Raw genomic sequence first — 14865 nt, forward strand, 5'->3', positions numbered from 1 at the left:
CTCGATTAGGGCCGAGTTATGAAGGTGTTAATCTCATTAGTGGTTCAAGCTTCGGCAGGAACCTAAATATCCGTTTTTTACCCTTCGGGGGAAAAACGGTTCTATTTTGAGTAAATACTGAGTATTTACTCGATATTTACTCTTGAGTATTTACTCACTACCCATCTCTAGTCCCAGTGGGTGTGGCAAAACTCAATTTGTTACAAATTTTTTGAATAATACTAAAGAGATATGTAACATAGAATTTGATGAAATTATTTGGTGTTATGATGAAATGCAACCTCTTTATAATCTAGAAAATGTAAATTATAGTCAAGGAATACCAGATTTTTCAATTTTCGATGGGTAAAAACCTAAACTTCTAATAATAGATGATTTAATGAGAGAATCAGATGGACGAGTTGTTGATATTTTTACTAAAGGAAGTCATCATAGGAATTTAAGTGTTTTTTATATAACACAAAACATATTTCATCAAGGAAGAGGTCAACGTGATATTTCACTGAACACAAGCTACATTGTATTTTTTAAGAACCCTAGAGATAAAACTCAAATACGATACCTGTCACGACAAGTTTGTCCTGAAAACACAAAATTCGTGGATGAAGCCTACAAAGATGCTACAAAGGATGCTCATGGTTACCTTATGATTGATCTGAAACAAAATACAAATGACATATGTCGTTTTAAAACAAAAATATTTCCATTTGATGGACATTGCACAGTGTATGTACCCAAAAAAGGATTTAAATATGATAAAAATCAACAAATTTTAGTCAGTTCTACATGATGCATGCAAGAGTAAACACATATAAACATTTATTAGAAGCATTGCACTTGCTTAAACCCAAATATCGTACTGCATTACTTAAATCTTGTGATGATGAAGAGATCAACATTATATGCGAGTGCATTTATAACGTTCTGAATGGGAAAATTCCTTTAGAAAAAAAGTAAAAAACAAAGTTAAAAAAGTATAAAGACATATTAAGGAAATTAGTTTCAAAAGGTAAACATAAATTAAGAAAAACGGTTATAATTCAAAAAGGAGGTGCCTTTTTACCTATTATTTTAGAAGCAGTTCTAAGTGCCTTATAGCCTAAGACCGGTACGATATTTTTGAAAATAATTCTATAACAGTAGTTTTATTTCATATACAGCGCTTAATCGCAATTTAAAAAACCTATATTTTCGAATCCACCAATAGTTTGGAATGGAAGATATTAAAAAAAAACTACGCCCAGAAAATAAGCGTTTTCTTTCAGCAAAATACCTAACAGTAATTTAATGGTGTAGAAAAAAATCAGTTTTAAGGTTTACAACCCGAAGCCACCTAAACATATGACGGGAAATAAGACTATTTTTGAATTTTGTCTAACGTGCTCTAGAGCTGATATAATAACAGATATTTTTAAGCAGAAATGAATAGCACATAATTTTTCAGATATTTAACATATAAAAACCACCAACATATTTATATGGAAATAAAAAAATCTAAATATTTGACCGGGCAAATTCGAAACAGATAATAGTACGAGGTTGACTTTTATTGTCCCTATTTAACAATATTAACAGCATGATAATCCACCCAATAAGTTTGACCTTTATTTAATACTTTAATTTAATAATATATTTACATTTTTTGCGTGGTTTGGTTTGGACCTTAGTGTCTTACATTTAGGAATCCATATGGCAAACCACCACGCCAGTGGAGCTGGGCCGAGAGTAGGTGATGAGCCGTGTCGCATGCTTTTTATTCTGTTCTTCTATTACAAATTAACGTAAATGAGGAGGCACACTGACATTTTACCCCGCCAGGCGGCGCCTATGCAAGAGTCTAGGCATGTCACTGTCATTCATATGCGAGAGAGAGAAAAAACAATTATCAGCTTCTCGCTCTCACGTCTCACGGACTAATAGGGTGGCGCCATCTGTCATATCCTTTGAGTGTTCCTCCTCATTACATGCCTGTTTCTACATAAGTAATATTTTAGGTAGATTAAAAACAGACGTTTCCCACCGATAATAAAGTCCAAAGTAATTAAAAGAATTACATATTTATTTTAGGCTTGCGATTTGACAGTCGTCGAAAAGAGTATATACTTGTCAGTACATACATCTATCTCACGTTTTTCTCTTCTACCATTTGACAGATCTCCGTCATCTTGTGAAATGTATTCTTCCATTCTTCAGAATCGTTGAAGCAACGCTTGTTACAAACACGCGAAAGCTATGCAAAGTCTAATTTCGACCCATATGTCACGGCCAGGTATAGCCCCGGCGATTATCGTTAGACTTACAAGCCACAGCTAGGTCACGAGTTCAAATCTCAGTCGTCGCATACGTAGATATTACAGCTTTTTTAATTCATTTTTTAATGTTTTATTTATATTATAAGTTGATGAGTACAAGCTACTGCAATGACATTAAATACAAGGACGCACAATTCATAACAAAAATGTTTTGAAAATCTGGGTCTAAATTGCATTTATAACATTCTTGTTGATGCTAATAACGTTAACTTCTTATCTGCTTAGGAAAAAATCGTTCATGCCATAACCAACTTAGTGTATAAAGACCTAGGTATCAAAATTGCAAATGGAACTGCGACACACTAAAAACTCTTTATCAAAATACCTTTTGTCATAATATGCTCAAATGACTTATATGTCAAAATAAATTGCGAACGAATATTGAACGAATGGAGCCGCTACCAATATATAATAAGTATGTATGTATTAGATATTTCCAATTTATTCCATAAATAGAAATACCTAAAAAAGGCCGCAATTTTACTTCTTCATTACATAAACTTTAAAAATACCCTACTGTATCATCTTTATCTTGGTCACTTGTACTCCGTTTATTACAATAAATGTATGTAATGTATGTATGTGTAAATTTCCTGAAATAAATGTCATATCTTGTTGTCACAAAGAAAAATTTACAGGGCTTCCAAGAATCTCGAGCTGGAAGGATACAAATTAAAATATTTTCTATGAAAATAATTAAATTCGACAGCAGACAACCCAAAGGTTAATCGGATTTATTTATTATAGGTATTTGTTTTAAATTAAATACCAGTGGCTCTATTCTGATAGTGGGATATTTTTTAAAATTTATTTTCAAAATGAGATTTAATGTTGGTAATGCCATTCAAATAATATTAGAAGTGTCTACGCGAGTGTTCAAATTTAATTATAGGATAGCACATATTGAAAGTACTGTAATATGGGTACAAAAGCCTGCCTATTGAAATATAAAATATATAGCAAAAAGTATAGAAAGGACCTACGACTTTTCGAATTTTTATTTACACTACATACCGACCATACAACTGACTCTAATTAATCTTGGTTTAAAATGTAGTGGTTGGTTTGGTTTAAAATTAAGTGTAAAATGTAGACCTAAGTGCGTTTTCACATTATTCGATCCGATATCGGATGTCGGCCCGATATCCCATACATTACAGGCGGAATCTTGGATTCTTCTATTGATATCCTTCCGACATCCGTTATCGGATCGGATAATGTGAAAACGGTCTAATAGCGACTCAATAGTTTTTGTTCCTTGACGGTCATTAATTTGAACTAATAAAATTATTTATTTAAATCTATACAATTACAACGAGTATTATAATGTATAATACATTCATTTTGTAATGTAACCCAAAGAAATAATTTATAGAAATATATTCTACCCTTTTTGCTTGTTTTCTGATTACTATTTAGCCAATTTTTCATTGAGTCATACCATGGACTTTCAATAGGGACTGATCTCACACTTTTTTTACCATACTAAATTGAACTTTATCACCGGTGCAGAAAGGCGTTCTTATCAGACTAGTAAAAGTGTGTCCACATGAGAGGGTCAAAGTTGGGGCTGGTGTCCCTCTCGCACGTGTGACCAGTGTTATAGAGATTACTATAGTAGTAGTATTTTTACCTGTATGCTAACTAAGTTTATAAACTTCTTAAATTATTTTTGTATTATATCGAGGCAAGGATATTAATACCTTGTAACGAATTGGTAAGTCATTATTATGAAGCCATAAAACCAAAGATTTGCGCAATTAAAAAAAACCTTTAATTCGGTATTAGTAAATAGATTTGGTAGTAACTTTGAATATTGACTGGTATCCCCAAATAATGACAGTGATGACGTCATTCAAATAATTTTGACAGTGACAATAAGTGCGAGAGGGACACCAGTCCCAACTTTACCCTCTCATGTGGACACACTTTTTGGCCTAACAACTCAATCTAGCTTAATAATATATAAATCTATGAGTCATACCGGACAACTGTCACTGTACATTTGTAATCCTTATTACAAGGGCATAACGTCTAGCGATGGTTAGCTAAGACAGAGTATTGCGGTTGCGGGGAGGAACGATGTTGAACCTTAGGTTACCTTCAATCAAAACTAATACTGAAATACAGTTTTCGACCTTATTGCAATGTGTCTAATAACATTTTAAAATGGCTAGGAAATTAAATATCTTGACTGTACCTAAATTACTCACAGCATTAAATAAAATGTTATATACAACAAAAAAAAACAATATTTTAAATAAAGGGGGTAAAAAGGCGGTAAAAGAAAAATAAAAACCAAAAAAAGTTCATTTCGACTGCCGGGGATCGAACCTACGACATCAGGACCGTCCGTCATTTTACGTTACGCTAGTACAACCTGAGCTATTTAAGCGATAGTAGTGGCGACGAAATATATTATTATACCATGATGTAATGAAAATGCGGTTGAACACATGAGTCACTTTTGAAATAATGCAGGAAATTACAAGGGCATAACGTCTAGCGATGGTTAGCTAAGACAGAATATTGCGGTTAGTAGGAACGATGTTGAACCTTAGGTTACCTTCAATCAATACTAATACTGAAAGACAATTTTTAAACTTATTGCATTACATGTGTCTAACAAAATTTCAATGAAATGGGTTGTAAATCTAATACTAAAAAATCAATATTTAAAAAGAGAGGGTTGAAAAGGGTATAAAAGATAAAAAAATAATAACAAGAAAAAAAAGATTTCCACTGCCGAGGATCGAACCCACGACATCAGGTCAGGAGCGCGCCCATCGTCTTACGCTACTATAACTGAGCTATTTAAGCGATAGTAAAGATGGCGAAATATATTATTATACCGCGATGTAATGAAAATACGAATGAATAACTAACTTTTGAAATAATGCAGAAAATGACATCGTCAATAGTAGAGTTTGTAGGTAAATGAAAAATATGAAAATACTTCTTTCAGTACAGGTTTTAGCGCTTCTTGGCGTGCATTTAAAGGTGGATTATTTTTTATTCTTCTTTATTTTGATCTTAACGAAAAGTCTGTTCCAATTTTTTTGCTGATATAATTTTTGCCCTGAATGTTATTCCGAGTTAGTAAAATATTGAACTTCCGTTTTGTTTTTAGGGTGGTTTCAGTAGAAATAGTGTTTCAACACATAATGTAGATACAAAACAACCATAACTTCACTTGTCCTTTTATTGCTTGTGTCATAACTAATTTAATTACTCCGCTTTTTGCTACTACGAAGTATCATTCACAAAAATAGGTGGTTTCTTAATGTGTTATAAAGGTCATAAATTAAAGTAGTCGAATTTAAAACAAAAGTCCTGATACCATTTTCGCCTGATTTTTAGTGAATTAAAATAATCTTTTTTTTATTATATTATACGTTTCTTGTCACAAATTTTGGTGGCTTAACTAAAAAAACTATACCAAATTATCAAACTTAATTTTTGGTGACATAAAAAGTACTGTTATAGAATTAAGTTATTTTCCCAGTAGTAGCAAGACCGGATAGCTCTTGGGGTAGAAAACATTAATGAAATCTTGTGTTATTTTACTACATTAGACAATTTTGGACGATGGTGGTTACAACATTATCGCCAATAACATTAAAATTGTTGTTTTCAGTGAGAAATTAACAAACTGGTGACTAAAACGGGGTTTCGTGCCATCGCTCACGAAATCATTTTCCAACCTGAGACGATGAATAAAGGCAAGAAATTGGTGCTAGCTGGGCATTTTCTACAGATTGAAGACATTATTCCACCATTTGTACCTATGTGCAATAAAGTATAAATAAATCATTGGCTTTTGAAATTGTTGATCAGTTCACTGCTATGCTATGTCATTTTCATAGGCTAACTATTATAGGTATTATAAATATCATTTACAGGGTACAGGGTTTATTGTAAAATAAAAACAAACTATCTATAATAACTTACATAAATAATATACATCACAAAAACTTGTTTCATTTACTTGAAAATATTGGAGGTTTACCAGATATCACATCAAATATTTATGTAATCATCAATGCGATGAAATAAGTTCTAAGGAATTTTATTTAAAATGTGATAAGCCTTCAGTGGATGGACTGCTTCGGCTTCTATTGTTCTCGTTCTCCTTCGTCCCATTGAAACCTCGATATTTACGCATTTTCGTCAATCGGTTTTACACAGGAGCACACATGAGTAATAGTACATTGTGCAACAAGGGGAGGAAGTTGAATATTACTAACGAGAGTAAGTTAAATTGCGACGGAGCGATTTAAAGACTCGAGTTAGTAATATTCATACTCCCCGAGTTACACACAATGTTTTTCATCACACTCGCAATGTAAAAAATATGTAAATAGATGTGAAAAAGTTAAGTACGGTACAAGAAATTTCATTATTCCCTTGGGAGAACGATTTTTCTATAACTCACGCTCCGCCTGCCTGCAATAGCACATTTAAAGTGCGGGTGTGATGAAAACAAATAAAATGATTTTGGAACATGACTTGGATTGGCTTCCACGTCGGCTAAACCTCCAATAAAATTTGCACTATAAATTAACCGTAAATTCAATTCAATACGTGTATCAAATGATTAGGCACTTTAAGTAAAACTTCAGAGATTGGACGACATTTTTCTTCTTACGGCAACTATTCACTTAAACGGTGGTTTCGTTTCCACCACGGTCTTGGAAATAGCTAGAATTTAGTCGCTATTTTTCTTGGAGTTATTATAATTCGCCATAACAAATTTTACTAGGCCCATATTAAATTTATCTCAAAAACGATATGAAAATGTTTACTGCAATATGGATTTGACAGCGTAAGTCAGCGACTAAGATGTCAATTTTGGCCGTAGTGAGCGCTGTGATCGTTTTAGCTACCCCCTCCACCCGCTTTGCACCCTGCCAATTCCGTAGCCGTCTTTTCAGCGCGTATATATAAACTCGCTAGCCTCAGTCCCAGCATACTGTGATAAGCCGCGGTAACTACAAGTACCTTGTACCAAGTTTGCTATAAACAATTTTCATACAAAATGTATAAGTTTGTTGTGTTTGCTTTAGTCGTGGTGGCCTGCCTGGCTAGGGAGCTGAAACGATGCCCGCTGGTTAGGGAGCTACGGGCACAGGGGTTCCCTGAGGACAAGTTGAGAGATTGTAAGTTTTTGTGTTGATTGTTTAGGTCATTTATTATTGTGAAAACTAAAAAAATATTTTAGCGTTACAAATGAATTTTAAATGGTTACGAAAAATAAGTATCTATTTAATTTATGTATTAATGATGCTGCCCAACTTAGCTAAAATTAAAAAAAAAAAAACAAATCCATCTTAATACAGAATCTCCCGAAAATTAATACAAAATTACTAAAATTAGTAATAATTTTTAGGTTTATAGATCTTCATTTTCTCAAAGAAATTATACATTTCACTTTAGAGAAATATACTAAAACAGAAATAAAATATTAGGTAGTAAGTATAACGAGTGCACACTCGCTTTAAAAAAAAATAACTTAACTAAAACTTAAATTAAATAAATTATAGTACAACGCGTCTTTTTGTAATTCAATTTTTAAGTCGGTAGGCATATTCTTTTTTTTATTGGTTATGTACCTACACCTACTTAGTTGTAGAATGCACGTTTGCAGTTTGAATTAATAAAAACCGGCCAAGAGCGTGTCGGGCCACGCTCAGTGTAGGGTTCCGTAGTTTTCCGTATTTTTCTCAAAAACTACTAAACCTATCAAGTTCAAAACAATTTTCCTAGAAAGTCTTTATAAAGTTCTACTTTTGTGATTTTTTCCATATTTTTTAAACATATGGTTCAAAAGTTAGAGGGGGGGGACGCACTTTTTTTTCCTTTAGGAGCGATTATTTCCGAAAATATTAATATTATCAAAAAACGATCTTAGTAAACCCTTATCCATTTTTAAATACCTATCCAACAATATATCACACGTCGGGGTTAAAATGAAAAAAAAAATCCGCCCCCACTTTACATGTAGGGGGGTACCCTAATAAAACATTTTTCCATTTTTTATTTTTGCACTTTGTTGGCGTGATTGATATACATATTGGTACCAAATTTCAGCTGTCTAGTGCTAACGGTTACTGAGATTATCCGCGGACGGACGGACGGACGGACGGACGGACGGACGGACGGACGGACAGACAGACAGACATGGCGAAACTATAAGGGTTCCTAGTTGACTACGGAACCCTAAAAACGTTCAATAACATAAAAAAAAAATTTCTTAAGTGTAGGACAAACGCAAACTGACCTGGGCGTTAAGATCTCCGAAAACTTGAAATGGGAGGAGCACATATCTACAATCGTCAAAAAAGCCAGAAGTATAATTTATCTGATCAGAAAAGCTTTCAAGACTTTGACACCAGATATGATGCTAAAAATATACAAAACTTATGTCAGACCTATACTGGAGTACGCTTTTCAAGCCTGGCCCCGTAGCCGAATGGCATTTCTCCGACGCCAAACGAAAGCGATACGCCGCTGGCTCTGTCGCGCCAATACGCAAGCGCGATAGAGATAGATATCTACTAGCGCTTCGTTTCGTGAGCGTTTCGTGAGCGATTGTGCCATTCGGCTAGCCACCGAGTCCCTACTTTGCCAAAGATATTGATATGCTAGAGAAAGTCCAACGTAGCTTCACTAAACTGCCAAGACAACTTAAAAACAAGCCATATGAGGAAAGCTCACTACTCTAAAAGACCGCAGAGAACGTGGGGATTTAATAGAGACATTCAAAATACTAACTGGACATTACGACCTCAAGGAATTTCAAGAGATATTCAAGCGTAATAACAACACTCGTTTGAGAGGTCACCTCTTAAAGCTAGAGAGAGATAGATCTCACAGTAACCCTTATAAACACTTTTTGAGCAATCGAGTAGTGAGATCTTGGAACAAACTCCCAGAAGACGTGGTCTCAGCACAAAATGTGAATCAGTTTAAAAATAGACTAGACAAGCACATCACATCTACAACTCGGCTATGATTACTGTCACAATGATCACTGGATACAGGCTATATCAGTTCTTTAACTGCCTGCCTGCTTATTAAATAATAATAATAATACGCGGGTTGATCCCGGTAACGACGGCGGGGACTTCGCGAGTCAGAGCGTGAGTGAGCCTGCCAATGAGCAACTGAGGAGGTCTTTGGAAGAGGCGATTACGCAGTATCGCTCCACAAACAACTCTAGGCCGCAATTACCACGTCTGCCCATGAATAGACGCAATCTAGCGCTAATAGGAGCCTTAAATGCTTTGCTAGAACCATATATACGGACTAGTAAAGATCTAGATGATACACACTCGATCATGTACTGCGGGGCCATCGCGGCGTGCCGTGTTGCTCGAGTCAAGTTTCCGGACGCTGACCGTGCACCTAGGACCGTCGCAGGTGTCCCTGCATGGCAAGTACGGATCGAGCGTCGTATCAGCTCGTTTAGGACTCTCATTGCGAAGCTGATCTGCTTCAGGGGGGGTAACAATCGCCCCCGAGTAATGCGCTTTGTGAACCAGGCGTTCGCGGGGACGGACATCAGACCCCGCGACTATTTGGCCAATGTCACAGAGCGCATCGACTTTCTGAAGCAGAAAGTCTATGCATGGGCAAGCCGTATTCGCCGCTACAGAAAGCGAGTGGACCGATTCCAGCAGAATCGTCTTTTCCAAAGCGACCAAAGGAAGGTATACCGAAGGTGGGAGGAAGCCGACCCCCGCGTGTCTGACGTGCGGCTGCCGGATGCCACTGCCATGTCTGATTTCTGGCGTAGCATCTGGTCGGTGCCCGTTGAGCACACGGAGGGCGAGTGGATGACCGTTGTCGAACGTGCATGTGAGAACATTGAGCCTATGGGGGCCATCACCATCAGCCCCGAAGACGTAAGTTGTGCCATCCGTACGGCCCAGAACTGGAAAAGTCCTGGACCGGACGGTTTGCACAACTTCTGGCTAAAGTGGTTTCAATGCTCGCACTCGCGGTTGGCAACGCAATTCCAACAAGCCCTTGAGCTTGGTTCTCTCCCACCTTCCCTAACAACTGGTGTTACCTTCCTGTTCTATAAGTCCGGTAGTACCACGGAAGCAAAAAACTACAGACCCATTACGTGCTTGCCTACACTCTACAAGCTCCTTACATCCATTTTGAGAGCAAAAATTAACGCGCATATTGTCGCAAACAACATTTTGGCCACCGCTCAAAATGGATGTAGGGTTGGGTCCCGTGGTACTAAAGAGCTCCTCCTCATAGACATGACCATTTGCCAACAAGTTCGGCGGAACAAGGGGGCCATCTCGGCCGCTTGGATTGACTATAAGAAGGCCTATGATTCGGTGCCTCACTCATGGCTGAGGCGGATATTGGAGCTGTATAAACTTGATACAGCTCTAATATCCTTCCTGGCCGCATGTATGAGGCAGTGGACCACAGTCCTTCGTCAACCAGGAGGTAGGGATGCCCCCCCTGGTCCGCAGGACTTCATAAGGATTGAGCGAGGTATATTCCAGGGTGATAGTCTGAGTCCTTTATGGTTCTGCCTAGCTCTGAATCCCCTCAGCACCCTGCTGAAGGATTCTGGGCTAGGTTGCCGGCTTCGGAGAGAGGGTGAAGTCATCTCTCACCTTCTGTACATGGACGATCTCAAACTATTTGCACCGAACACCCAAGACCTGATCGTGCTACTGAAAACCACAGAAGTTTTCAGTACCGCCATCAGAATGGAGTTTGGTGTCGATAAGTGTGCGGTTATGCAACTTATGCATGTACAGCGGGGGGAGGTTGTAAATTCAGAAAATTTACAACTTTCTGAGACGATGTCGTTCAGATCTATCTCTGAATCAGAAACCTATAAGTACCTTGGTATGTCACAGTCGTTGGGTATTGAGGATGTTGGCATTAGACGGTCGGTGAAGGAGCGCTTTTTCAGTCGGCTGACAAAAGTCCTTAACAGTCTTTTGTCAGGAGGCAACAAAGTGCGCGCCTTTAACGCCTGGGTAATGCCTCTACTCACATACTCCTTTGGCATACTAAGGTGGACACAGACCGAGCTGGACGCCCTGGATCGGAGGGTCCGGTCACTGCTTACCACACACCGTATGTTGCACCCGCGCTCGTCTGTTATGAGATTGTACATCCCACGGAAGTGCGGAGGTCGAGGCTTCCTAAACGCCAAAAATCTCCACAACCGTGAGGTGTACAATCTCAGGAATTACTTCCTTAACAACGAGTGTGGGATGCATCGTGATGTGGTGGCAGTGGACGGAAACCTCACGCCGCTCTCCTTGGCGAAAGAGAACTGGCGCAAACCTGTGGTACTAAGTACTGCGGACCGCAAGGCGGTATGGGAGAGCAAGCAGCTACACGGGCGGTTCTACAAGGCCCTCACGGGACCCGATGTAGACCTGCTCGCATCGGTGAACTGGTTACGATTCGGGGACCTCTTCGGAGAAACTGAGGGTTTTGCCTGTGCAATTGCGGACGAAGTTATGATGACGAACAACTACCGGAAATATATCCTGAAGGACGGCACGGTCGACATTTTGTCGGGCATGCCGCCGTCCCGGAGAATCACTCAGGCATATCATTTCCGGTTGTTCTCATCTTGCTAACGGTGAGTACTTGCACAGGCATAATCTCGTAGCCCGGATCATTCACCAGCAGCTTGCTCTTCAATACGGCCTTGTGGACCGCGAAGTACCGTACTACAAGTATTTACCTGCGCCAGTTCTTGAAAATGGCCGTGCCACGCTCTATTGGGATCGATCTATTATCACTGACAGGACTATTGTAGCCAATAAGCCTGACATTGTGATAATAGATCGACTGCAACGCCGGGCCGTGCTCGTTGACATCACCATCCCCCATGATGAGAATCTCGTGAAAGCCGAGAAGGACAAGTTCAGTAAGTACCTAGACTTGGCTCACGAGATAACCACCATGTGGGATGTTGATTCAACGATCATTGTCCCGATAGTCGTTTCAGCGAACGGTCTCATAGCGAAGAGTCTCGACCAACATCTTAAGAGACTCTCGCTCGGTGGTTGGATCAAGGGCCAGATGCAGAAGGCGGTGATTTTGGACACAGCGCGGATAGTCCGACGGTTCCTCTCTCTGCAGCCCTAACCACCGGCAGCTTGGGCCCTGCCCCGCTGCTGGCGGCACCCTAGGTTAGGTTTTTTATAATGTGTTTATATGTTTTATATTGTTTTGTAAGTGTTTTATTTTATTTTACTTTTATACTCATATTGTAAAAAACCTAATCTAAGAAAAGAAATAAATAAAGGATATAATAATAAAATGTCAATAAAATAGGAACTTACCTAATATTAGTATTCAAAAGATATGCGTAGTGCCTATGCACGAATACAATACATTATTTTTGGAATGTTCCAGGGACGTGCCTGGTGGAGAACGAGAGCAGCGGGCGCACGGACGCCAAGGGCACGGTGAACACGAACGGCTCCCGCGACTACGGGCTCTTCCAGATCAACGACAAGTACTGGTGCAGCAACACCACAACTCCTGGCAAGGACTGCAATGTCACGTGCGCCGGTAAGGGCTTATATGGACCACATAAACTTCTGCCTTGTTGATTACTTGTTTAATAGGTTGATCGCCCCGCTCAAAAATGTAAACATGACGGGCACGGCGAACAAGAATGGCTCCCGTGACTAAGGGCTCTTCCAGATCAACAGGTACTGGTGCAGCAACACTTCCACTCCTGGCAAGGACTGCCACATCACGTGTGCTGGTAAGGGCTTGCGAGGACTCATGGTTTTGTAATAAGACGGTCGGTGAACAATAACGGCTCCCGCGACTACGGGCTCTTCTAGATCAACAAGTACTGGTGCAGCAACACTTCCACTCCTGGCAAGGACTGCCACGTCACGTGTGCCGGTAAGAACAGATGACAACGTAGTATCCATATAAACATATGAATACAGGAACTCAAGCCTGTATTTCCTGTATTACCAAAAGGGTTAGGCAGAGCATACGAAACTGCTCCAGTTTCAATGCCACTCCTAGGTTCAATTAAGAGTTTGAAAGAAACAAAGAAGAAGAAGAAGATTACGGTGAACAAGCATCTTCTGGGCGAGCTCACTCCATCGTAGGCCACGTCTTTGCCTTTGGCTAGTCTGTGGCCAAGAGTAAGCCCATTTATAATAATAATAAAAAAAGAAAACGAAATCGTGATAATATAGTTAGATACTGAAACAGTATTACTGATTGCTATCGAATCGCCCACAACACAATTTAACATATCCCACAGTCTAAGTGCGTTTTCACATTATCCGATCCGATATCGGATGTCGGAAGGATTTCAAAGGCAAAAATCAAAAATGGCGGCTTAAATGTATGGGATATAGGTCCTACATCCGATATCGGATCGGATAGTGTGAAAACGCACTAATTCTCACAGTTCTTCACAATTCTTAAGCCATCATCACATGGGCAATCTCCTTTACGGAAAGCTCCAAATCTACAGCTAGCTCTTCACTATAAGTTTAGTAGCTATTTAGTAGCTATTATTTGATATTTTGATATTTGACTGTTATATTTTAATTAAGTAGTATAGCCCATGTGGTGACGGGTTAAGAATTTCACCACCCCCTTTCTTCCCGTGGGTGTCGTAGAAGTCGACTGTGGGATATGGGTTAAATTGTGGCGTAGGCGAGAGGCTGGCAACCTGTCACTGCAATGTCACAATTTGGATTTCTTTCAACCCCTTTTTGCCAAGAGTGGCTCCGAAACTTAGTAGTTCGTGTGCTCTGTCTACCCCTTCATGGGATACAGGCGTGATTATATGTAAGTAGTATATATTATTAATATATCTGTATGCCAATAGGCACGACATAGTGATACTGAATACAATTATTGAAAATCTTGTAACTTACCTATGTTGAACAAATAAAAATCTTTGAATCTTTAGCTTCACAAAGTTTATGTCCCACAGAAGTACTTCTGCCTAAAATCACCTCAAAACCTACATTTTTAAATGATCTTCTCGCAGACCTGATGACGGACGACATCACGAAGGCCTCAACGTGCGCGAAGATCATCTTCAAGCGGCACGGATTCCTCGCGTGGCACGGCTGGGTGAAACGTTGTGATGGCAAGCCCCTTCCTGACATCAGCGAGTGCTATTAGGCTTTGCCTGTATTTGTATTGAGAAATAATTAATAGATCTTTATGTTAAAGGAAAAGGTGTTTCATTGATGTTATTATCAACGCGTATGCATAAGGAACCATAAACACTTTAAAAATATAATTTAAAACTTTTACACGTACCTATGTATTTAGGTATTTTTTCTACTCCCGTGTTGTTATTCGCCATTTACCGTGTCGTGCATAGATCGTTAAAACCCTACATAAAAGATGCCCGCCCCCGGCCGGCGCTCCGCGCACGCACGCATACGATATAGCTCTTACAGCATTGTTACGATGCCTTTAAGGGATATAGCGGGCCGCGGGGCGCCGGCCGGGGGCGGGCGGCGGCGCGGGGGAGTGCGGGCGACAGGGTGAGTGCAGA

At 39.2% G+C, this 14865-nt stretch overlaps 2 protein-coding genes across 2 annotated transcripts in view; one reads left to right on the forward strand and one right to left on the reverse strand.

Moving 5' to 3' along the window:
• LOC125226140 (START domain-containing protein 10-like) overlaps positions 1–14865 on the reverse strand; it is a 105049-nt gene that overhangs the window by 58033 nt on the left and 32151 nt on the right. The window lies entirely within an intron of this gene.
• LOC125226131 (lysozyme-like) lies at positions 7275–14539 on the forward strand. The gene is made up of 3 exons (XM_048130021.1): positions 7275–7471; positions 12729–12887; positions 14347–14539. Exons 1-3 carry the CDS (start codon positions 7351–7353, stop codon positions 14481–14483), a joined length of 417 nt encoding a protein of 138 aa, XP_047985978.1. The 5' UTR covers positions 7275–7350; the 3' UTR covers positions 14484–14539.

This window comes from Leguminivora glycinivorella, chromosome 1 (assembly GCF_023078275.1).
Source record: "Leguminivora glycinivorella isolate SPB_JAAS2020 chromosome 1, LegGlyc_1.1, whole genome shotgun sequence".
Lineage (NCBI taxonomy): Eukaryota > Metazoa > Arthropoda > Insecta > Lepidoptera > Tortricidae > Leguminivora > Leguminivora glycinivorella.

Excerpts from the sequence above, each read along its gene's own strand:
- LOC125226131 (XM_048130021.1), top strand. The coding sequence starts at position 7,351 with ATGTATAAGTTTGTTGTGTTTGCTTTAGTCGTGGTGGCCTGCCTGGCT. Across the intron at positions 7,472-12,728 it reads TGAGGACAAGTTGAGAGATT|GGACGTGCCTGGTGGAGAAC; the intron begins GTAAGTTTTTGT and ends GGAATGTTCCAG. Across the intron at positions 12,888-14,346 it reads CTGCAATGTCACGTGCGCCG|ACCTGATGACGGACGACATC; the intron begins GTAAGGGCTTAT and ends ATCTTCTCGCAG.